Raw genomic sequence first — 24,167 nt, 5'->3', positions numbered from 1 at the left:
TGAATGCTAATGGACCATTTTGAATGAACCAAGGGCCTTGTTTCTATGGTACCTGTCACCATGGTATCCAGCAAGGTACCATGGTATCTAGGTGAGCTGATAAGATAAGCCTGTTAAGCAGAAAGGCAAATACGGAAGGAAACAGGCTATGCTCACTTTCTTCTCTGCAGAGGCCTGACTGGGATGTTGGGGGATGGTGGGGAGGAAAGGAGGGTTGACTTGTCAGAGAGGACTCTCTGAGGATAGCTTTAGGGCATGCAGGGTATATCTTCCCCAAAATCCTAAGGCCTCAGGAAGCTTTTCCCTGACACTGAGTCCACAGCTTGCTTTAGGTCACTGGTGCTTTAGGCCAACACACAGCTTCCCAGTAAATACCACTATAGATGCCAGGTGTTTAAATCTCCTCATTTAGTCTTGAGAACATCCCTCCTACTGGCCTCTTTGTAGTTAATTAAATCCCCCTCTTGGTCAGTGCTGTCTTCATTAACATAAATACATATGGAAATATTTGAGCTCTCCCAGAAGAGGACATGAATGAATGGTTTCAGCAGCCCAGATGGCTCTGTACAGGCCGATGATTAACTGGCCTGCTTAAATCAGACGGGAGGGTAAGCCAGAGAAATGGGGTCAGCTCCCATATCCTAGGATCCCTGCCCTTTACTAGTTCCCCGGCTAATCCCCTGGGAGTCTCTTTCCAGCAGCCCTCTCCACTGCTGTAGTCAGCTTCACTCATTATTTCTTAAGGAAGAAATGACATGCAGTTTTTAAAAGGAAAAAAAAAATCCTACTTTTCCTCTTTTCAGGGCTTTAGGACCAGGAAATAATAATTGAAATTCCTGTTTTCAAAGAATTTTCAGCAACTTTATGAAGTCAGTATTGTAGATATTATCCCCTTTTTGTCAGGGTTTTGTTTTTTTTTTCCAGTCATGTCTGATTCTTCATAACCCCATTTGGGGTTTTCTTGGAGTGGTTTTCCATTCCTTCTCCAGCTCATTTTACAGAAGAAGAAACTGAGGCAAACAGGGTTGAATGACTTGGCCAAAGTCACATACAACTACTATGTGTCTGAGGCTGGATTTGAATTCAGGAAGACTCATCTTCCTGATTGCAGGCTCAGTGCTCTATCCACTGCACCACCTAGCTTACTGAATGGGTCTACTGTAATGTTGAATAGCTTCAACTGGGCTCTTACCTCTACAAGGCAATCCTTTTACATTTTCCTAATTAGCTCACTACTCCCTCACCACAATTATACCAAACTTATTATCCCCCCCCCCCCGAAAACCTCCCATGCTTCTCCTCCCCCATCCCCTTAGTCGAGAATCTTGCCTCATATTTTCCTGAAAAAATTGCGGCCATTTTCCAAGAGGGCCCCCTTTGTCCACTGACCCTCATGTCATATTACCTAGATGCCTTCTGCCACCATCTCCTTTCCCCCCACCCCCTCATCAAGGGAAATTCTGTCATCCCCATATAACTGGTCTTTAATCTCTCCCTATCTATTAGCTGTTTCCCTATTGCCTACAAACCTGCTCGTGTCTACCTTAGCCTCAAAAAACCACTTACTTGATCTGTTGCCTCTAGCTGATGTCTCATATCTTTCTTCCCTTTTGTGGCTAAACTCCTTCCCAAGGTCATCTAAAAGAGGTGCCTCTACCTCCTTTCATTCGCTTCTTAACATTCTGCAGTCTGGCTTCTGACATCATCCCACTGAAATTGCTCTGTCCAAAGTTAATAATAATCTCCTAATTGCCAAATTTCAATGGCCTCTTCTCAGTCCTCTTCTTTCTTGACCACTTACTCGACAGTCTTTGACATTGTCAGTGATGCTCTTCTCCTTGATACTCTCTTTTCTCTATATTTTCCTGTGATACTGGTCCTTCCCAGTCTCCTCGTACTTATCTTACTTCTCCTACTCAGCCTCCTCTGCTGGATCTTCATCCAGCAAAAGGCATATCCACTAATCAAAGGAGTCCCACAGGGCTTTGTTCTGGGTCCTCTTCTCTTTTCCCTCTATGAAAACTTAGGGGTAGCTAGGTGGTGCAGTGGATAGAATACATGTTCTGGAACCAAGAAGACTCATTTTCCTGAGTTCAAATGTGGCCTCAGACACGTATTGACTGTTTGACCCTGGACAAGTCACGTAATCCTGTTTGTTTCAGTTTCCGCATCTATAAAATGAATTGGAAAAGGAGAGGGCAAACCACTCTAGTGTCTTTGCCGAGAAGACCCCAAATGGTGTCACAAAGAGTCAGCAACTGAAAATGACTGAACAACTGTTTCCTTTGATGATCTCATTAGCCCTCATGGATTCAGTATTATCTCTATATAGACATTCTCAAATCTACTTATCCAGCCCTCACCTCTCTGCTCACCTCCAGTCTCATCTCTCCAGTTACCTTTTAGACACCTTTAGACATACAGATGTCCTATAGACATCTCAAACTCAACATGTCCAAAACGGAACTCATTATCTTTTCCCCAAAACCCTACCTCTCCAGTAACTTCCCAATTACTGTCAAGGCCTCACCACCTTCCCAGTCCCACAAGTTCACATTCTAGGTGTCATCCTCAACTACACACTCTCACCCCCACCCTCCCCCAATATCTAATCTGTTGCCAAGACCTGTTGATTTTATCTTTGTAACGTTTCTTTCCTTTGACGCTGACACCATCCTGATCCAGGCCCTTATCAGCTTGTGCCTGAAATACTGCAATAGCCTACTGGCTAATCAATCTGCCTGCCACAAGACTCTTCCCTTTCCAGTCCATCTTCCACTCAGCTGGCAAAGTGATCTTAAATCGTAGATCTGCTAGAGCGTGATCTCTCTTTTTTCCCCTTCCTCCCACCTTTTCCCCCCTCCTCTCCTTCCCTCTCTCTTTATCTCTCTCTCTCCCCCTCTCTCCCTCTTATTCTCCCTTTCCCTCTCCTTCTTCTTCTCAGTACACTCCAGAGGCTCCTTATCACCTCCAGGATGAAATATGAAATTCTCTGTATGGTGTCCAAGGTCCTCCCACCCCCAGTGTTCTTACATTCTCCCCTACCCCCATATTCTACCATCCAGTGACACGGGCCTCCTTGCTGTTCCTTGAACAAAATACTATCTCCTGTCTCTGGGCATTTTCATTGGCTGTCCCCTAAACCTGGACTTCCCTCCCTCCTATACCCAACTCCTGGCTTCCCTGGTTTCCTTCAAATACCAACTAAAATCTCACCTTCTACATGAAACTCTTCCTAGTCCCTCTTGATTCTGTTGCCTTCCCTCTGTTGATCATCTCCAGTTTATCCTGTACATATCTTGTTTGGACATAGTTATTAGCATATTGTCTCCTCTATTAGATTGTGACCTCCTTGAGAACAGGGGCTGTCTTTTGTATTTCCAGTACTTACCACTGTGCCTGGCACATGGTAGATGCTTAATAGATGTTTATTGACTAACTGATCATCCATTCAGAATGCTTATTAAGGTAGAAGTTGAGTTAGGTGAACTCTGAAGTCCCTTAAAGCTCTGAAATTCTCACTTTTGACTTTCTACTTTTCATTGTTTCATATTGCAACTCTTTAACATATCACTCTGTACAGTATCTTTTTATTCCCTGGAAAGTAACAGGTCTGGACAGGCAGGTAGAACAGATGTTGCCATATTATTCTCATTTTGTAGATTAAGGGAACAGAACAGAACAATTTGCCCAAATTCACATGCTAGGCAGAGCCTAGTAGTGGAAACCTTCCCTCCCAAACTCACAGTTCAGTGTTTTTTTGAATATTTTAGACAATTCTAGGACTCCTCAAGTTAGATCCTACATGCTGGAGGTTGTGCTTTGAGCCTTTTGTTCACCAATAGCTAAACCTAGAGGAACAGGTGGAGCAAACATTGAATATTGTAAAGTGATACTACTCTTTGGCCTCTGGGAGTAACTGACATGATCGAAGATCAGCAGAGTCTTGATCAGATGAAAACCCATATTGTTCATATCCATGACTGGACAGATGAGAAGTTAGAATCATATAACTTATGATGTATTAAATAGTAGTGGAACTCCAGGGAGATCAGGGAGGAGAGAGAACAAAGAATAAAATGGCTACCACTATCCAGCCAAGTATGGCTATGCAAGGAGAAGAAACCTTTCCACTTAATGGACAGTCAAACATTACTCCCCTCAGAGGCTCAGTTAAAATTCAGAAAATTACAACTCTCATTTCTCTAGTGCTTCTCTCACAATGATCTTGTGAGGTCGGTAGTAGTACATGTATTATTAGGCATATCTTACATATTAAATACCTCAACCTTATGGAGGGTTAATGACTTAAATACTGGAGCTAGGATTGAAATCTTAGGTCTCCTGACCCTGAATCTTTTCACTGTTCTACAGTGTCCATACAAACAGAGATGTTTTGACTCAGTGGGGGCCTGCTATTCTGTCCTCATTTGTCAGTCTCTCAGTAAACATTTATTAAGCACGTACTATATTAAAAACTGGGGATAAAAAAGAGGCAAAAGACAGTCCGTACCCTCAAGGAGCTCACAATCTAATGGGGAAGACCACAAGCAAACAAATATGTATGAACAAGCTACATATGGGATAAATAGGAATTAATTAACAAAGGGAAAAGATTAATTAAGAGGGATTGGAAAAGACTTCATGTAAAAGGTAGGATTTTAGCTGGCACTCAAAGCAAGCCAGGAAAGTCAAGGAGCAGAGATAAGGAGGGAGAGTATTCCAGGTGTGGAGACAGCCAGAGAAAACCCCTGGGGCCGAGAGATGGAGTGTCTTATACATTGAAGAACCAGGAGCCCTGTGTCACTGGATCAAAGGATACATAGCAGAAAGAAAGGTGTAAGAAGTCTGGAAAGGTAGGAGGGGCCTCGGTTATGGAGGACTTTGAATGCTAAACAGAGAATTTTGTATTTGATCTTGGAGATGATGAGAGCCACTGGAATTTATTGAGTACAGAATTGACAAAGTCAGACCTGCACTTTAGGGAAAACCACTTTGGTGAGTGAATGGACTAGAGTGGAGAGAGACTTGAGGCAGGCCAACCCATCAGCAGGCTATTACAGTATGCCAGGCCTTAAGTAAGGAGAGACCTGCATCAGGGTGGTTGCAGCAGCAGAAGAGAGAAGGGAGCATATTGGAGAAATGTTTCTAAGGTGAAATCTGCAGGCATTGGTAACAGCTTGAATATGGGGCATGAGAGACAGGAGTCCAGAAGTCCTCAAGCCTGAGGGAGAATGGTATTGCCTTCTACAGTAATGGAGAAGGGGGGCTGGGGAGAAAGAAGGGTTAGGGGGAAAGTAGTGAGTTCAGTTTTGGACATGTTGAGTTTAAGATGTCCACTGGACATCCAGTTTGAGATATCTGAAAGCAGATGGAGATTCAAGATCGGAGGGCAGCAGAGTTTGAGGCAGGCTAGGTAGATTTGAGAATGGTCAGCATAGAGACAGTCATTAAATCATCCTTTCAACTGCTGTCATAGTCATACCTCTCACATCTAAATGTTATAAGTGTCCACTGGAGTTGTCAGAGGCGGTGCTTACAAAAGAATGCAAGTATATACTAAAATAAAGAAATTACTCCTCATAATTTTGGGAGTCAAGCAGGACCTGTGATTTCCTTGGTATAGGCAACTCCCTCATCAATGCAAATTGGCACTGGCTCTGCATCTTACACTTTTGGAGAGTTGCTTTGGGCATTCACCATAATAATAGCTCCCATTTCTAAAAACCTTTAAGGTTTACAAGAGGCTTACCATACAACCCAAGAAATAGATAGTGCCAGTATTTTATCTGCTTTACTGTTGAAACTACTCAGTTTCCAAGAGTCTTGCTTATGGCCACACAGCTGGGAAGTATTGGTGCTGGGGCTCTGTCCCAGGTCTCCTGTTGGCTGATCTCCCTTGTACCTCATTCCAGGGTGACCTGATGCCTCTTTATCAACTGCTTATTAGTAAGAGCTTTCTGTCTTACCAAGACCCAGCTGTTGCAGAATGGGGCAGCGGCGGGGCGGGGGGAGCCTTGAAGTAAAGTCCCTCATTCACTGACCCCTTCCCTTCTATTGATCTGTTCCTAATGAAGTGTTGAGTTTAACTCACCAAGTTCTACTTTGCTTCAGGGGAGCTCACTAGGAATTAGGGTGTTTTAAGAGTGACTAATGTTAACTAACACTAGAACCTCAGTATAGGATCATACATTTGTAGCTGGAAGGACTCTTAGAGATCCCCCACATATCTCCCCCATCCCAGACTCCCTGCCACTTATTTGAGGATGAAGAGCCTGGGGCCCACAAGGTTCAGTGACTTTAGAGTCTCACAGCTAAGCCCTTCTGATTTAGAACTTTTTAAAAAAGCTAAACTAACAGAAACCTGATTCTTTCCCTACAGTGGCCTCTTCCCCTCTACCTGATCCCTGACCACCACAGTAGAGTGGGCACCTGATTCCCAGACCCCAGGGCATCAGGTCTATAAAATGTGCAGAATGGATTTGTTCTGATTTTTCAGGATGGGCTTAGAGAACTTTGGCTTTTCAGTGTTCACACATCAAGCTGTTGGGGGAGAGAGGAGGGCAAGAACTCCTTTCCCCTGCCTGAAAGCCTTCATTTCTAAAAGCAAGCATGGTAGGAGGAGACAGGACAGTTTAAAACCAGCTCCTTTCTCAAAGCATACAGAAACTGTCTCCACCAGCAACTCTAGAAATGGCATCAAGTATTAGATGGGGGGAATGGCCACCCCACCGATATTGCCAGAATTGATCATTTCTTGGGCTCTTGCAGCTGGTTTCGTAAGAAACACCCCCAGGCAGAGGCCTTGGTCCCCATTCCTCCCAGCCCGGAAACCAAGGACAGGTGGCGAAGTATGACAGTGGTGCCTTATCTGGAGGATCTGCATGGCTACAATGAGGAAGAGGACGATGACCTCTTTGACATTGAGGACGACATCATCTACACTCAGGATTTCACAGTACCAGGTAAGCTGGGGATTGGGAAGAAGGCTCAAAAATCATTCCAGGAAGAGCATTGGGAAATATTTCAGACTGGAAATTGTGCTGGAGCAGAAAGAGTGCTTGATTTGGAGTCAGACAACTAACTGGATTCCAGTCCTCACTGCTACTTTCCAGCTGTGTGACCTTGGGTGAGATGCTTAACCTCTCTCTGTGCTTCAGTTTCCTATTCTACAAAATTGGGATAACAGTGTCTGCACTGCCTTCCTAGCAAGACTCTTACGAGGCACAAATGAGACTGGTTGTAAAGTATTTTGTAAACAGTAAGCACAATGTAAGTATCCCCAGCTGTTCATTATTGGTAATACTCATCATATTTAAGGGTGGTTCCTCTTAGCTGGCATAGTGGGTTTCCATCCCCATGCTTTTGCAGTTGCCCAGGATAAGGCAGCTTTGATGAACAGCTCTTCTGGTTAGTAGCTGGCAGATTGTATAGTCTTCAGGCCCTCAGTCACATGGACTTTCCTGTTTAAGGCACAGGGAACCTGCCGGCCCCTCTTGGTTCCCATAACAGCCCATGAAGTCAGAGAAGACCTTTGTCCAAGAGGAGTTTGCCAGGCATTGCTGACTCCTAAGGGACTCAGTCGTTTTGTACACTTCAGTCCTCAGCAATTTTGCCAGCCTGATTCAGGGGCATGAAGCCAAGCTTGTCTTCACTATGCAGAGCACCCCCACCCACCCTCACCCCCACCATTTATGAGGACTTGGTAGTTATCTTTTGAGTCATCTTGGTAGTTTTCTGTTTGGCTTTTTAGTCAAGCCATGCTTTAATTTCTGAACACTTTCCTCTCTCTCAGGACATTTTCTCACCACTTTTCATAAAAACACACACATGCCTGCACACAAGCAATTCTTCCCCCTTCCCCATTTGAACTCTCTGATAGGCAAAGAAGAATCATAAGATTATGGGGGGAATGGGAATAAATTAATATTTCAGAAGATTGCTAACCCATTAGCTGCTTTAGCCCAGAAGTGATCATTCATGGGTCACCATACTGACTCCAGAACTGCTTCCCAACCAGTCACCTGCCTGCCCTCAGTGATAAACAGTGAAGAATTTGCAGCTGCAGAGAAACTGTCCCTACAGTTTCTTTTTGGAATTACCAGACTCAGACAAATAGAAGCCATAGTGTGAATTTCTAGATGCTTCCCACCCAGGAAGCCCCTGTGACCCAAGGGAAGGGAGAGGGAGGGGTCATGTACATTGTCACATTTCCTGGTTAATGGGAATTTATCAGTTGGGACCCACTTTCATTACTTGGAAGGGTAATAGACAAATGACCAGTCTCAGAGCCCCTTCTGATGCCTTCCGGGTTAATGTGGGGAGTTACATTGTATTCTGGAAAGAGTCCTGGGATTTGAGTTGGATGACCTAGATGCTTACTTTCTCTGTGACTCTGGGCAAGTCCCTTTGGCTCTCTGAGCATCAGTTGAGTCAGATGTGAAAAGAGTCCTGGGATCGTAGATTTAGAGTTAGGCCATTCCTTGGAGACCAAGATATTTCCTTAGAGATCGTCCAACCCTTTCATTTTGTCAGTGAGGAAGCCCAGGCCCAGGGAGGTTAAGTGACTTACCTGAGGTCACTCAGCTAGTGTGCCTCATGGGTAGGATTTGAAATCAGGTCCTCTGACTCCTTCCACTCCCCTTTTCACAAAGTGGTTATGCAAAAAGTGCTTAATAAACCTTGAAAAACAGTAAGTACGTTTGCTATCACTTCAGGGATTTGGAATTGTTGTCTGCAAGGTCCTCCTTTTGCCACTACAGACCATAGCACTCCTGAAGCCAATGACCCTCAAGAGTTGCTGGGATCAAAGAATTCGGCACCTTTTGACCAATGTGTAGTCATGAACCTCTTTGACTTTTCTTGGCAATCACACTGCCCATCCCTGGGCTAGACTCAGAGCCTTGCATTTCTCCTACCAAAGCTTGTGCTTCACTGACTTGGCCTAGGAGTCCCTAGGGCCACTTCATAGGCATTAGTAATTATCAATAATATTTCAGGGATCTCTGTTTATCACAAATAATCCATGTGTTACCAACATGGATTATAACTCTCTATAATTTAGGGATGGGTTTTGGAGAGCTGTAGTTAAAAATTACCCTTGCTGATGTGCTTCTGTCTTTAGGCTGTTCCTTGGAAGACATCTATCAGATTAATAGTGGTCATAATAACTGTGCCCTGAATCTCCTAGAGGTTTAACTAAAGTCCTCTGATGTTTCACGGCAGTATGGAAGTGAACCTGGATTCTAGAAGAACGCATAAGCTTTTGTCAGGTCCTACCCATTTTGAAACGGGCGATAGACTGTGCTGGTCGTTTGTGAAGCAGCCTGAATGGGTTTGGGAGGCTGATCACAAGAAGGTTGGCCTCCAGACAGTGGCTGGTCGTAGGGATTCATGGAAATCAGTTCACTTGAGGCATAGAGGTGTCAGGCTCTGCCTCAGCAAGGAGAACCCCAACGCTGATGAAATACATTATGGATCTTTTGAAGTATTCTCAGAAGATTTTAATTAGACTACATTCTTGCTCTGCAGCAACTCAATTCTTTTCTCTCCAATTGCTCTCTGGATAGCTAGCAGAGTAAAATCTGGCATGCTTGGGTAAGAACCTGGGGCCTGTGTGGATCATTGATGGGGACGCTGACATACTTTTACCTTGAAGGCTAGAATTCTGCCTTTCTCAAAAGCGCAGTGGTTTTCATGGTTTCCAAAGAGTGCTTTGCTATTAATGAAGGCAGTGCATCAAGTTTTAAGCTGGTAGCTGGGGAAATGGGCATAGAATTAATTTTTTTAATAGAGGAAAGATAGGGAAATCCTTCGTAATAGATAAAAGTTTTTAAAGGAGCATAACCATTTGAAGTTTGGCTAAGATGAATACAAACTGATTCCTATTTTAAGGTACCTCATTATAATTGGTAGAGACTCAGCATTGAGAAATAAGTTTAAACTTTCCCAAAGGGTCATTCAAATCCGTTTAATGCCCTTCTCTGGATAAAAGCTGGATTATTCAAACTACTATCTTCCCCCTTCTCCCCCTGCTTCTGCAGGAGTATATTCTCCCTGAAATAGGAGAAAGGAGTACTGTAAACAGGTGGATTGGAGCCAAGCCCATATGATCCTGGGGAACTCGGTGTAGGAGTACAAAGATTTGAAAGGGTCATTGATTGTCATCTTTACCTCTTTGCCTCGTGATCACCAGAGGCCACAAGTGTTCAAAGCCCATCATGCCACTGTCTGGGAAAACCATTTCCTTCCTAACCAACCTGTCCTTTTTGCTTCCCTGTGCATTTTCTAGGTGACGAGGAGACCTCTGAGACAGGGCTTAGAGAGGAGAGAGCAGAACAGAAGAGTGAACATTCAGAATTTTCTGGAGAGGAAGTTCAGCCACCAGACGACAGTCTAATGAGAGAGGAGGCAGAGGCTTAGAATAGTTGCACAAGCTACCATGGAAGCCCAGTAGTGGGGGAGAGCAGCTTGTGCTGTGTGGTCAGCCCAGAGTTCGAGTGTCACCAAGCGAGCAGAGCATCTAAGGGTGGGGAAGGGTCTTCTGTTCAGTCAACCCCCACCTGCCCACCAACATAAGGGTTTCTTTCCATAGTGACACCACTTTTTCTTTTCAAATTTTGTTGAGTATTTTTTTTGTTTTTGTTTTAAATAGACCAGTCACTCGAATAAGCATGCTGGCCAGGTTGTTTGACAGGATGCCAGGAGCTTTCTGAAACAGTACTTCAAGCAACAAGTTGAAAGACATACAGTTTTTTTTTCTTTTCTTATTATTCCTAGCCCCTCTTTAAGATATATTCATGGTTGCTACAGTCTGAAGAAAGTTATTTTTGTTGACAGTGTTTTAGGTATTTGAGGAATGGACTAGAAACAGCATTCCCTGTAATGCCAGGGAGGAGGGCAAATGAGGGCTTCATTTTGGGATGCTTGGATTATGTTCTTTTTATAAGGAAGAAATTGCTTTTGTGAGGTGCCTCTTGCCTGGGTGGCACCACTCCAGTCAGAGCCAAATATTCCAAAACTGGCTAATTCCTCACAATGCTGGCATCCACTCTGAGTCTGGCTTCCCATCCCCCTGCCCACCTTACCATGAGTCCCTATGATATGGGCTATCTACCATGTCATTATACTTTCCAGGTACCAGGAAAGCCTTCCTCTATTTCAATGTTAATAATTAATGGGGTTTTTTTTTTCCTGTAATGGTATTCCTTCAATTCAGTATTATAAAAAGGTATAGACCATTCTGTGTGTGGAGATGAATGATTGGCACATCCACTCTCAAGACCCCAGAGATCAAGCTTATAAGCTAGACAGGTACCATATTGCCCCCTGGGAGTTTAAATTACAACGAAGCCATTCAGAAACAGACAAAAATGGGGACAACATCCATGGCCCCAATCACTGTTCTTGGTATTTTATCACTCTCTAATAGTCTTTTAGGTTGATGGCCCTTCTCCATTTCTGCAACTGTTGTGACTCTAGACCCTGGACTGCTACTATTTTCTCATCTGTGGGCCTGGGTCTAGAAAGAGACCTTTGCTTTACCTCACCTGAGACAGAGGTGACTCTTTTCACAAACCATTTCACAAGTGACCTGAGTTTGAATCCTGGCCGTGTTGCTCCATGGCCCTGCAACCTTGGGCCAGTCCCTTCCTTGTTCTGGGACTCTGTTTCCTGTGTTTTTTTTTTCCCTTCTCATTCTCAATGCTGTAATTTAGTAGTGAATTGAAGGAACACAGATAAAATACAACTTCAAAGTACAGAAGTCTTAAGATACAGTCCGTTCTGCTATAACATGTGTTTCAAAAATGTGAATTTGTTCAAACATGATTGATTTATTAAGGAACATTTTGAGCATAGCACAAATTTCAAGTTCATTTCTGCGTGATTTCTTCCATAAGAAACAGTGAAAATACAGAAAATGGCACCATTTCATAATAACTCTCAAGCTGCAGTCCTTCCCCAGTGTCCCCAAGTAGACTTTAGTTCTTTGTCAAGGTATAAAGTGACATCTTACATCTTACATAAAGTACAGTTGGAGCTGTGCACAGAGAGAGCTGGTCCACACCACCCTTACCCCTTTCCACTGTGGAGGCGCATCATAGCCCTAGGCTGCACACTGGGCTATTGTCTGTTGGAGGATTCATGTATTTCTGGCCCATTTAACATGGATAAAACTGTGCCACTGCATTTTTATTAGGTTCCCACCTTTTATTTTAACGTGTTCCTGAAGAAGTTTTTAAGCATTTTGTCCCAATCCCATTTCCCCCATAAGTTCTGTGGTTTTATTGCTTGGTTTTGCCTAGTACAGTGTTAGAACAGAACTGACTGTATATCTGTGAGCTAGCAGCAGATGGCCAACATCACTTCTTGGTCTAACTTGGGCCCTGCCCCCTTTCCATCCAAATACCATCTAGCCGTAGCATTTGTCTATAGATAGTGTCATGTTCCGTTGGGTCATAGAATCTCAAAGCTGAAAGGGTCTTCAGTGATATAGTCCAGCTAGTACTTAGACAAGAGTCCCCTCAATAGCATCCCTGACTTAAAGACAAGGTCGTTCCCCTCCGCCCCCCAACCAATAACTTCTGATGTATTTTGTATGCCATCCTATGGAGAAGCAGTAAGGTTGAATCCACAGACTATATGAGGGTGTGATCCTTTCTCAGAAAGTTGACATCTCAGGAAAGGTGAAGGATGAGGCCAATGGCACAAAGAATCTACTCAGGCTTTTTTTCTTTTCCCTATCCCCACAAAAGAGGGCGTTTTCTTAATATGTGATTTTTCTCCCCTCTCAATTTTTGAAAAACAAGACTGAGGACAAGGGAATTGACTGAAAGAGCAAAACAAATTCCACATGAAAGATTGATGGGCATATATATATAGGAAATGGAAGGGATGTTCAGAATCCGTAAGTATCATTTTCATGCTACCTCTTCCCCCTCTTACCATAGGGAGGAGAAGAGAAAGAAATTGAGGCAATTTTTAGCTTTCATACCCTCCTGCAAACCTGATAAAACCAAGAGACACCATGTTATAAGGGAAGAATTTGGAGTCAGAACCTAGGTTCAACTCCCAGGACCTGGAACCAAGTTCCTTTTATCTGGTCTCCATTTCCCTAATACACAGAATTAAGGAATTAGATATTTCAGCACTAAATCCTATGATCTCTTAAAATTAGAGTAAAAATCTGTCTTCTCTGTACCTATTCTTTCTTCTCCTGATCCCTTCCTGAGCTTTAAGTGGGTAGGGTGGGGTGGGGAGAGAAACCAAAACTAAATTCTTTAGTCTGTATGTTAGTCCTTCCTCTGCCCACCAGTTTCTGCTGCTCAGAGATGAATGAAGGGGATAAACCGATTGAGGCATCAAGGTTGTAAGTCTATAGGTATTTATTAAGTACTTACTATGTGCCTGACACTGTGCTAAGTGCTGGGGACACAAAAGCCAAAACACAGTGACTGCTTTCAAGGAACTCCCATTCTGGTGGAGGAGAGAGTATGTAAACAGCCAAGTTCTCCCTGGCTCCACCTAGATAAGTCACTTTTCTGCCCTGGCCTTAACATGAGGTACAAAGATGGTCTCAATGACCCCTTTCTGAATCTAATTCCTGTGATCCCATGCAGTCATGCTGCTTTCCCTAGCAGTTATGTTTGCTTCGTTCTCCAAGTTTCGATGGTTGCCAGACTAGTCATTTGGTGAGCACTCATCAGCCTCTCGTCTGTACATCATCATCCCTCCTCTTCCCACACACTTACTCCCCTCACATTACCCCTCCCCGAAAACCTCCAAAATGCCAATCTTGCTTGATAATGAGGTTAGTATGGAAACTATCTGGTTAATTTGAGCCTCCTACTTTGGCTTCAGGGTCTCATCCTCAGCTTTCTAGGGTTGGAAACTCAATTTTGTCTTTTCATATGGTAAAAAAAAACCAAAACAACAAAAAAACCCCTCCAGTAAGCTTATTCACCCTGAGCCACTTGGAGAGGCTGATTTGTAAAGCATGATACCTCTGTGCTGATTTTGGAGATGAACCTGGCTAAAAGGTCTCCCTGGAGATAATGTTCATGAGCTACTCTTAGACAGATGTCAACTTGGGGAACCAAGTAGCAGATCCAAGAATGGCTTGATTACAAAATGAGAGCAATGAGTTTGAGCCCATGTCAGAGACTTGGGATCAAATTGGAGGAGGCCCTAGCCTAGCATGAGCCTTGAATTTGATGTCAGGGAGCTGCTACTTAGAATCTGTGGGAATTTGAGCAAATCGTTTCTATTTTCCTCATCTGTAAAGAAGGCTTTGATTCGATCCCTTCTGGTTTTCAGTGTTATGATCAGTTACATCCGTCCACAGCATATTGTAGGATGAGTTCTTTGGAAGAAGATTTCCTTTAGATAGTTTACCTTTCACTGGAATAGAGGCTTTTGGCTTCTATTAAATACTCTTCTTTTCTCAGTTTCATACCTTTCCCCTGATTTCTGCTGGCCGTTCTGGAGTCCATGTTGCTTTGGGGTTTGGAACCCTCTGTCCACTGACCCCATTAGACACTCTAACTAGATCCCATCTAAAACAGCCACTACAGGCAGTTTGGGCACCACCGGCTTTCTGGTTGGCTTGGTGGCAGTGATGACTCCCAAGTCCCCGTGCTCCCCAGCTGCAGTACATATTAGAGCTCTTTGGCTGCCAGTTAGAAGGGCAGAAAGTGAGACACAGGGAGGAGGAAACCCTTAATACTATCATACTCATAAAAGGAGGCAGTGTGCTACCAAGGAAGTCATTCCAACTGGAAGTCAGGAAACCTCAGTTTTAATTAGGCAGTATCCAATTAAAGCAACTCTAAGGTTTTACTTCACACCTAGCAAATTGGCAAAAATGACAAAAAACAGAAATAGTGTTGGAGGGTTGTAGGAAGACAGACACTAATACATGGTTGGTGGAGTTAGGAATTGGTCCAATGATTTTGAATCATGAGCAAGGTCACCCTTTCCCAGTTATACCTTTCTCCCGATTTTTGATAGCCTTCCTATAATGCCATGTTGCTTTGGGATTTGGAGCTCTTTATCCACTGACTGTAAGTTCTAACCCTTTGACCCAGAGATGGGAATATACTCCAAGAGGTCAAAGAAAGAAGTCTTAATTATGACAAAATCATGCCAGCAAACTGTGAAAAGAGGAGGTGCCTTTCTTTTGAGGAATGGCTGAGCAAATTCTGGTGTTTTAATGTAGAAGAATTTTATCACACCATAAAAAATCAACTAGCATTTGTTCAGCACCTACTATGTGCCAGACATTGTTTTAAGTCCTAGGACTACAAAGAATGGCAAAAAACAATGTCTGCTCTCAAGTAGCTCATAGTCCAACAGAAATGCTGAATATTAAGAGTTAGAGAAACATGGGATGACGTCTCTCAACTAATACGAAGTGAAGCTAGAACCAGGAAAATAACACACCAGTGACTCAAACAGTGTAAATGGAAAAATCACCGAAAGCTGAGCGCTATATTTAATGACCACTTTTGGCCCTGGAGAAGACAAGAAAATACACCTACCTTTACCTGCAGAGGTGGGGAGGGGGCTGTGGAGCATCATGTTGCAAATGCTGTGATGATGTGTCACTTTTAACAGTCTCTGTCTTTTTAAGGGAAAAGCTGTCTGGATGGTTTGGTATAGAGAAAATCCAGGAACCAATGTGATGTGAAAATAAAAAAAAAAAAACATTAAGAAAATTTAGTTTAAAAATAGTAGTCTAATAGTGGAAAGAACACTGGATTTGAAGCTCCAGATCTACACTGTGTATCTCTTGTGTGACTTTGGTCAGATCACTACTTCTCATGGCCTTACTTCCCTTAGCTGTAAAATGAGAGGGTTGGCCTATGATCTAAGGTTCTGTCAAGTTATAAGTCCATTAATTTGCTCCTCGTTCCCCTCACCTCTCTTTCTCATACCAAAAAAAAAAAAAAAACACAGTTCCTGTCTTCAAGGAGCTTACCTTCTAAGCTCTTATCTCACTTTTCTCATTTAATGTGGGGTAAATAAATAATGCCTGCCTCATAAAGATTAAATGAAGTACATGTGAAGGAGCTTTGTAAAATTTGTACCATGAGAACCTGAAATATGAATTGGCCAGGGAGAAACACATATGACAATACCTTTTTTACTTCACTCACAGAAGCCCTCAGCTTTCTCTTTATGTATTACATCTGTAACAGATTTTTAATCCCATACTGGCTTCCCCTGCTTCCACCCAGAATTCTTGGGAAATACTTAGGAAATATAAAATAATCATATCAGCCTAAGTGAAATACAATTAGGAATGTAAATTCACTTCCTAGCAGCAACTAGTGTATCCCACAGCCAGGCAGACATCATTTGCAGAATATATCACTCCTCTCTTGCCTGAGTGCAGGTAGTTGAGAATTGATTATGGGGGGTGGGGAGGGCGGCGTTGGCATAAAAACACAGTTGAAGAGTTGAAAAGGATCTAAGAGCTGCTTAGATTCAATTCCTGACTGTATCTTACACTTTCCAACCTCTGCATGAGCCAGCCATTCTGGTAATGACATTCCCTTTAAGGCATGGATGATGAGAGCTGGCATGGCACATGGGATGCCAAAGCTATGCGACCCTAACCTCTCTGGTCTCATTTACCTCATCTGTAAAATGAGGGGGATGGATCCACTATGTGGCCTCTCCTCTCCCTCTCTGAATCTGATTTTTCTGATCCTAAGGTAACTGATCCTATTTTTAGAGAGCTCTTAATTATATTAACCCAGCCTCTGCCTCCCTATCCCTTCTGTCCATTGCTCCTCCTCCTTTACTCTGTGAACAAGCAGATGGAGTGCTGAGCAAGACATCTAGGATTGTATAAGTACTCAGAATTTTCTAAGGCTCATTTGAAGGAGCTCAGAATATTTAACATGGAGGAGAGGGAAGGTTCAATGATTGCTGTCTAAAGATATTTGAAGAACTGTCATGATAAAAAGTGATTAGAGTTATTTTGATAGCACCTAGAAGGCAGAACAAGAAAAAAAAAAAAGATAAGTTGCAGGGAGGTAGATTTAGAATCAGTGAAAGGAGAGAACACCTAACCGTTACAGCTATTCTATTCAGCAAGCATTAAATACCTACTATGTGAATACACCATGCTAGGCACTGGAGATACAAAGAAAAATGTAAAAAATAGTCCCTGTCCTCAAGGAGCTTACGTTCTCTTGGGAGGCTTATATGTACATAAGTAAATACAAATTTTAAAAGTAAATTTAACAGCTAGAGGCTTCAGGAGAACCTTGATGCAGGAAGTGGCACATGACATGTTAAGAAGGAAGATCCAGGAGTCTAAAAGGAGGAGATTAAGAAGTGCATTCTATACTTAGAGGAGACCCAACCCAAAATTGTAGAGGCCAGCCTGATGGAAATAGAGTATGCATGAAAGGGAGTAGTATAAACACTGGAAAGGGTGGGAGCAATATATGCCCAAAGCAACTAGGTGGTACAGTGGACAGAGTACTAGCCCTAGAGTCCTCAGACTCTTACTAGCTGTGTGAGTCACTTGCCTCAGTTTCCTCATCTGTCAGATGAGCTAGAGAAGGAAATGGAAAACCACTCCAGTATCTTTGCCAAGAAAACCCCAAATGGAATCACAACTGAAAAATGACTGAATAACAAAATACTTGAGCAGGTTTGTAGGCAGTAGGGAAGCAGCCAATAGACGGGGAGAGATTGAAGATTAGCTGTGGCGGGGATGACAGAGGGGACATTCTGCTGGAGAAGACAGGCTGGAATAGAATCAGTTGTGCATATAGCAGAACCACCTCTTCATGTGACTTAGGAGTAAAGGAGGTGATGGTGACAGGGTTTCTGGGTGATATGAGAGGAAAAGAGGGAGCTTTAAGCAGAATGCCCTCAGGGGTTATTTTTGTTTTTCTGGAAAGTATGAGGTGAAGTTCTCACCTGAGAAGGTTGAGGAAGGAGGAGCCAAGGGAGGTTTGAGAGTGGATGAAAAGGTTTGGAAGAGCCACTGTGGAGAGCAAGATAGTTAATTAGGAAGGTATAAAAGGATTGCTGCAGTGAGGGCACAGTTGCGGTTACGCAACATAAATTTATTGTGGACCCAGTCAAAAGAGTTGTGTGATTTTTCTCCATTTTTCTTCAGTAGCATGTGTGTAGGAGTAAAAGCAACAGATGATAGGAGTGATCCAAGGCTGGGGCATGGCCATGCAAGATGGACAACACAGAGACGGGGACAAGGGACTCGAGGACAGCATTGTGAGCTGGTTCACCAAGGGGTCAAGACGGGGAAAGGAGGAAAGTGAAGCCAATGCTGAGGTGGTGGCCTGGGCAAGGACTCGGGGGTGGAGGGATGGGAGGTCATGGTGAGATTGAAGAACAGGGTATGGTATTGCAAGGCAGAGGGAGAAGTTGAATGACAATAGATTGTGATCCAATACAGGAATTTTAGAATTCATGAATATGGAAGTAGTACATGTGAGTTATGGCAAATCAAGAATAGGACCATCTTTGTGTGTGGCTGAGTTGGGGTGGAGAAATAGGTCATGTGAGGATAAAGTATTTGAGGGAGTATCAGTATGTATGTTAGCATGACAGATAACAGAAGGAGCTGGCTTTGCAGTAGACAAAGCCCTGGGCCTAGTCAGGAAGGCCTGAGTTCGAAACTGACCTCAGACACGTACTAGCTGTGTGACCTTGGACAAGCCATTTGTTTCTTCAGCTATAAAACAGGACTGATAATAGCATCTACTTGACAAGGTTGTTGTGAGGATCAAATGAAGGAGCATTTATAAAAAGCATTTGGCATATACCTAGCACAGAGTAGGCACTGTATAACTGCTTATTCCCTTCCTGGATGAGAGCAGGAGTAGGGGAGGAGAGAAAGTCTGTGGGCAGGGCACTGAACTCATCAAAGGAAGGAGAGGAGTGGCCTGGAGGTTTGTAGACAACAGCTATCAGAATTTCAGTGAGTTAGCCAATAAGCATTTATTAGTGAATGCTCTATGCCAGGCAGTGTGCTAAGTGCCAAGACATTCCCTGCCTTCAAGGAGCTCACAATATAATCGAAGAGATAGCAAGCAAACAAATAGGTACAAAAAAGCTATATACTAGTGAAATAGGAAATCGTTAATAGAGGGAGGGTACTAGAATTAAGAGAGATTGGGTAAGGCTTCCTAAGGATGGTGGGATTTTAGCTGGGACTTGAAGGAAGCCAGAGAAGACAGTAGGCAGAGATAAGGAGGGAGAACATTCCAGGCTTGAGGGACAGCCTGGGAAAATGGCCAGAGCTCAGAGATGGAGTGTTCCGTTTGTGGAAAAGCATAGCAGCCAATGACACTGAACCAAAGAATATGTGGTGTTCATAAGATCTAAGAAGATTTGGGGGGTGGCGATTGTGTAACAGGTTATGAAGGGCTTTGAATGCCAAACAGAGGGTTTTGTATTCGCGAGATGATGGGGAACCACTGGAGTTCATCCTCGTCATAGAAGGAAGACATAGACCACTTTAAGAAAGTAACTTTGGTAGCTGAATGGAGGATGGACTGCAGTGGGGAGAGACTTGAGGCAGGCCAACTAGGCAGTACACTTGTCGTAGACCAGCTGTGGGGTGATGAGGGCCTGCACCAGAGAGGTAGCAGTGTCAGAAGGACGAGGCGGGGCATATTGCAAAGGTGAAGTTGATAGGCCTTGGCAATAGATTGGGTATGAGCAGTGGGACATAGAGTGGAGTCAAGGATGGTACCCATCTAGGTTGGGAGCCTGAGAAACTTTGAGGTTGGTGTTGCCCTGGACAGTAATAGGGAAGTTTGGGAGGGAGGGGGGCTTAGAGGGAAAGTTGAGTTCAGTTTGGGTTATGCTAAGCTGAAGATGTCTCTGGGACATCCAGTTCAAGATGTCCGTTAGACAAGAGATGCAAAACTGGAGGTCAGCAGAGAGGTTAGATCTGAGAATCATCAGCATAGAGATGGTCATTAAATCCTTGGGTGTTGATAGCACCAAAGAAAGTAGTCTGGAGGGTGAAGAGAAGAGGGCCCAGGATAGAGTCCTGTGGGACTGCCAGTTTGTGGGCATGACCTGGATGTAGAACTGGCAAAGAAACCTGAGGTGAGGTCACGTAAGAGAACAAGGAGTCAGTGGTGGTCCCAAAACCCAGAGAGATGAGACTATCAGGGACAAGAGGATGATTGAGAGACATGTGGGTTGAATGAACCTCAAAGGAGGAGTGAAGGTGGTTTGGGAGGAAAACCTGGGAGTCAGAGTGGGGCACAAGGAGTATTCCAATTCCCCCAATCTCTACCACAGTTGGGGAGAGTAAGTGAAAGTGCAGCCTGGGAGGGAGCCTGTGTCATCAGTGAGACTCAGAAAATGGGAGAAGTGGGAAAGGGGAAAAAAAAATTAAAGATGAAAGCAAGGTTGTTGCTTCTGGAGCCAGCATTCCCGAAAACATAGTGAAACAGGTGGGCAGGTTTAGCAGGAGCAAGTTTGGTGGGGCAATGGCATTTGTATGATGGGGGAAGGGGCTGGGAAGGCCCAGAATCACTAGGAGAGGGAGGGCATGACCAGGTTTGTTAATCTGTGAGGAAAGAATTTAGATTGATTTTCAGTGCCCATATGGATTTGGCCTCAAGGTGGACAGTCTTAGACAGTGGACCCTAGGCAGTTCTAGTCTGGGAAGCATTACTCGATTCTGTAGGAATGGTGTTTTTACTCCCCCTCCCCCTAAGTCAAGAAACCCCAACTCCAATAGGATGACTCCTGTCCTCTTCCAGTGGAAGACTCCAGACCAGGCAGAAGATTCAGTGCCCTCTCCGCTCACTACAAAGGCAGGAAACAGCCCAGTGGACTGGCACCTTCTCCCCTTACCTTAAAGGCAGGAGATGCTGGTCAAGGTGGAATGGGGTCCTCGTGCCTCACTACAGAGGTGTTTCCTTCCCCCTCCTATGTTGCTCTCATTGTTTCCACAGCTTTACCAGCTGCCCAAGCATCCTCTTAAGGAGTTTGTTAGACTTTTTTGTTCTGTCACTTCCAGTGCAGAAGCCATTCTCCTTTGCAGAGAAAACAGAACTAAACTAAGAACCGAGCCGTTGTCCCATCCACCCCAAGCAAAGGTCCCATCCTTTCTTTGAGCCTCCTTTCCTCCCAGTACAGCTTTAAGAAAGTTCTTTTTGTTACGTTTACCTTTCCTGGCCTTGCTCAGCTCATTTTGAGCTTTAGCATTCCTGACACTACTACACACCCTTCTACTCATCTTCTGTTACTTCAACTTGCTTCCATATTCCTTACATTGTTTTTAATCTGTTACATGGTGAGAGTTCCCTTTATATTCACGTTGATCTCTTCAGACTAATTCCATTTTTCACCATTACTGGAATTATTTTCTTTGTATCTTCCATTAAAAATTTATTCCTTGAGCTTTTCTCATCCTGCTTGATCTGACTTCCCCAGAAATAGTTTACCACGTGAGAGCCTACCTATCCTTTCCCCTGAACCCACTGAAATATTTTTTTCCCAAAATATTTTTTCCCCAGATGTACCTAGGGCACATTTCAGACTATGTCCAAATTTCCTCTCTTTCTTTATCATAAACTCTAGGATAGAGTGATCACATCCTTCCCAAGGTTCCCATCATTTCCATTTTATCAAGGAGAATGAAATCCAATGTCAGATACCCCAGTAGTTCAGCAGGTAGTCATCAGCTGCTCTGCTTTGGTGGAGAGAAGATTCTATCGTATGTGTGTGGATAGAGCCCTGGGCCTAGAGTCAGGAAGACCTGAGTTCAAATCCAGCTGCAGACACTAGCAGTGTCAAGTCACTTCATGCTCTTTGCCTCAGTTTCCTCATCTGTAAAATGAGCTGGAGCAGGAGATGGAAAATCACTCCATTATCTTTACCAAGAAAACCCCAGATGGAGTCACAAAGACTCAGACCTACGACTGAAAATGACAACAACAACATCCCTATCATGCCTCGTGCCTCAGGGCCACAGTTACGTGATTTTATAACCTTGGCTCCCCTGCTCATTCTGTGACTTTGGGCAAATCCCTTCACACCTCCGAACCCAATTTATCCATCTATAAAATGAGGAATTTGGATCAGATGGTCTGGAAGGCCTCTTCCAACTCTAATGGATGATCCCAGGCTTGAAGAACCCACTGCTTCCTGACATGTACCATTTCACTTTGGGATAGTTCTGAGAGTTGGAAAGTTTTCCTTATATCAATTTTTGCCTGTCACCCCTGCTTCTTTTATCTCAGGTCCAACAGAACAAGCCCTGTCCCCCTTCCATATGACACCTCCTTAAATGCAGGTTGGTGGCTTTTCCCATCTCTCATTCCTCTAGCCAGTATTCCTAAGGGCACCATCTTAAAGTCCTTCACCTTTCTGGTTGCCTTCCTCTGGTTGGGAGGTGTTGCCCAATTTATCGGTGGCCCCCAGAACTGAATATGTTATTCCAAATGGGATCTGACTAAAGCAGGATACTTTTTCTAGTCCTGTACACTGTGTTTTTCTTAATACAGCCTAAGATTGCATTTGCTTTCTTGGCTCGTATATCATACTGTTGGATCATTGAACTTGCAGTCCACTAAAACCCCCCAGTTCTTTCTCAGACTACTGCTGTGTCATCATGCCTCTCCCATCTTGAGCTTAGTTGAGAAGCCAATTTTTTTAACCAAAGGATAAACTTTCAATTTATTCCCATCATATGTCGTCTTTTTAGATAAAGCCTAACATTCTAGTCTAAGATTGTTTTTCATCTTCTTTATCATTATCTTCATTTTTATCTTCATTTCCTTCACTTTCTTTCCTTAATTCAACAATATATCCCTCCCCCAGTGGAGGAGCCATTGCTTAGAGCAAACACTAAAAGTGAAAGTGGGAAAATGGCTTATTAAAGTGAATGAACATATCAACCAGTGTTCTCCCCCTTCTGCAAAGAGAGGAAATATGTTTTCTCTTCTTCAGGTTCAAGCTCACCCATTATAATTAGACTGTTGTGTTCCATTGTGGGGTTGGGGAGTTGCTTTTTCTGTATACATTGTTGGCATTGTGTTTATTGTTTTCCTGGTTTTGCTTCACTTTGTATCAATTCATATAAGTTGTCCCATGCTTATAGGTATTCATTATATTCATCTTTTCTTAGAGTGAAGAAATATTCCATTATAATCAGGTACTACATGAATTTGTTGGCTATTGTCCAGTCAGTGGTCATCTACTTTGTTTCTGGTTCCTTGCTACTAGAAAAAGTGCTGCTATAAATATGTTAGTGTAAAGGGAACATTACTATCTTTAAAAAGGAAAGAAGATATGTATCTAGTATTGGATTTCTGGATCAAGGAGTATAGACATTTTGATTACTCTCAATATAATTCCCTAATGCCTTCTAGAATGGTTAGACATCTTAAGACTTTTGAATCTTTTGAATCTGGACATTGTCATTCAGTATATTGGCTATCCCAACCATTTTGTTTCATCTGAAAATTTAATAGGCATTCTGTTTACGAATTAATCCAAGTCATTGATAAAAATGTAAACAACCAATGGGCTCAGCATGGATCCTTGGCTGGGGTACCCTACTGAAGACTTTCCCAAGTAGACATTAAAGAATTGATGATAACTCTTTGGTTCTAGCCATACAGCTGGTTCCTGTGTGACCTCATTGTACAGTTGTTGAGTCCTAATCTCTGTCCTTTCTCCAAGTATACCATAAGATATTTTCTCTGTAGATACATCTCCCTTTTCTTCTTGACTGATATAATCTGTTTTTCCCTCATTTGGATTTCATTGTTGAGAACTTCTATCACCCCTTGCTCACTTTGCCCTATAAATTTTTTAGCCAGATGATCCAGTTAAAATTGTAAAGAACAGGAGAAGGGAGTCAGGACTGTTGAAAGACAAAGGTTCATTTTTTTTTCAAACTTTTTTTCTTATATCCTAAGATATAAATGTCAGACTGTGCTTGTTTTTCCTCTTTTCTATAATGAATCTTATGATGGTGTGGTTGTTTCCTCCCAGAGTTCCCAATCATTTCTCTTTCGCCATTAGTTTCTCCTTCTTGTGTGGCATAGCTAGACTTGGAATTGGGATTCACCTGGGCTTAAATACTGACACCGGCACTTCTGATAACGCCGTAGGCAAGCCTGTTTCCTCGTGTTTTCTTTCATGATACC

At 43.2% G+C, this 24,167-nt stretch overlaps 1 protein-coding gene across 1 annotated transcript in view; it reads left to right on the top strand.

Annotated features, from left to right (window-relative positions):
- Positions 1-24,167, top strand: part of STK11 (serine/threonine kinase 11) — a 175,404-nt gene that overhangs the window by 125,504 nt on the left and 25,733 nt on the right. The window contains exon 8 of the mRNA XM_036767136.1: positions 6,772-6,965. Within this exon, the coding sequence (XP_036623031.1) occupies positions 6,772-6,965 (194 nt within the window). The remainder of the gene's footprint in view (positions 1-6,771; positions 6,966-24,167) is intronic.

Source organism: Trichosurus vulpecula, chromosome 1 (assembly GCF_011100635.1).
Source record: "Trichosurus vulpecula isolate mTriVul1 chromosome 1, mTriVul1.pri, whole genome shotgun sequence".
Classification (NCBI taxonomy): domain Eukaryota; kingdom Metazoa; phylum Chordata; class Mammalia; order Diprotodontia; family Phalangeridae; genus Trichosurus; species Trichosurus vulpecula.
The sequence above is the reverse complement of the archived record's forward strand: the minus strand, read 5'-3'. Positions and strand labels throughout refer to the sequence as shown.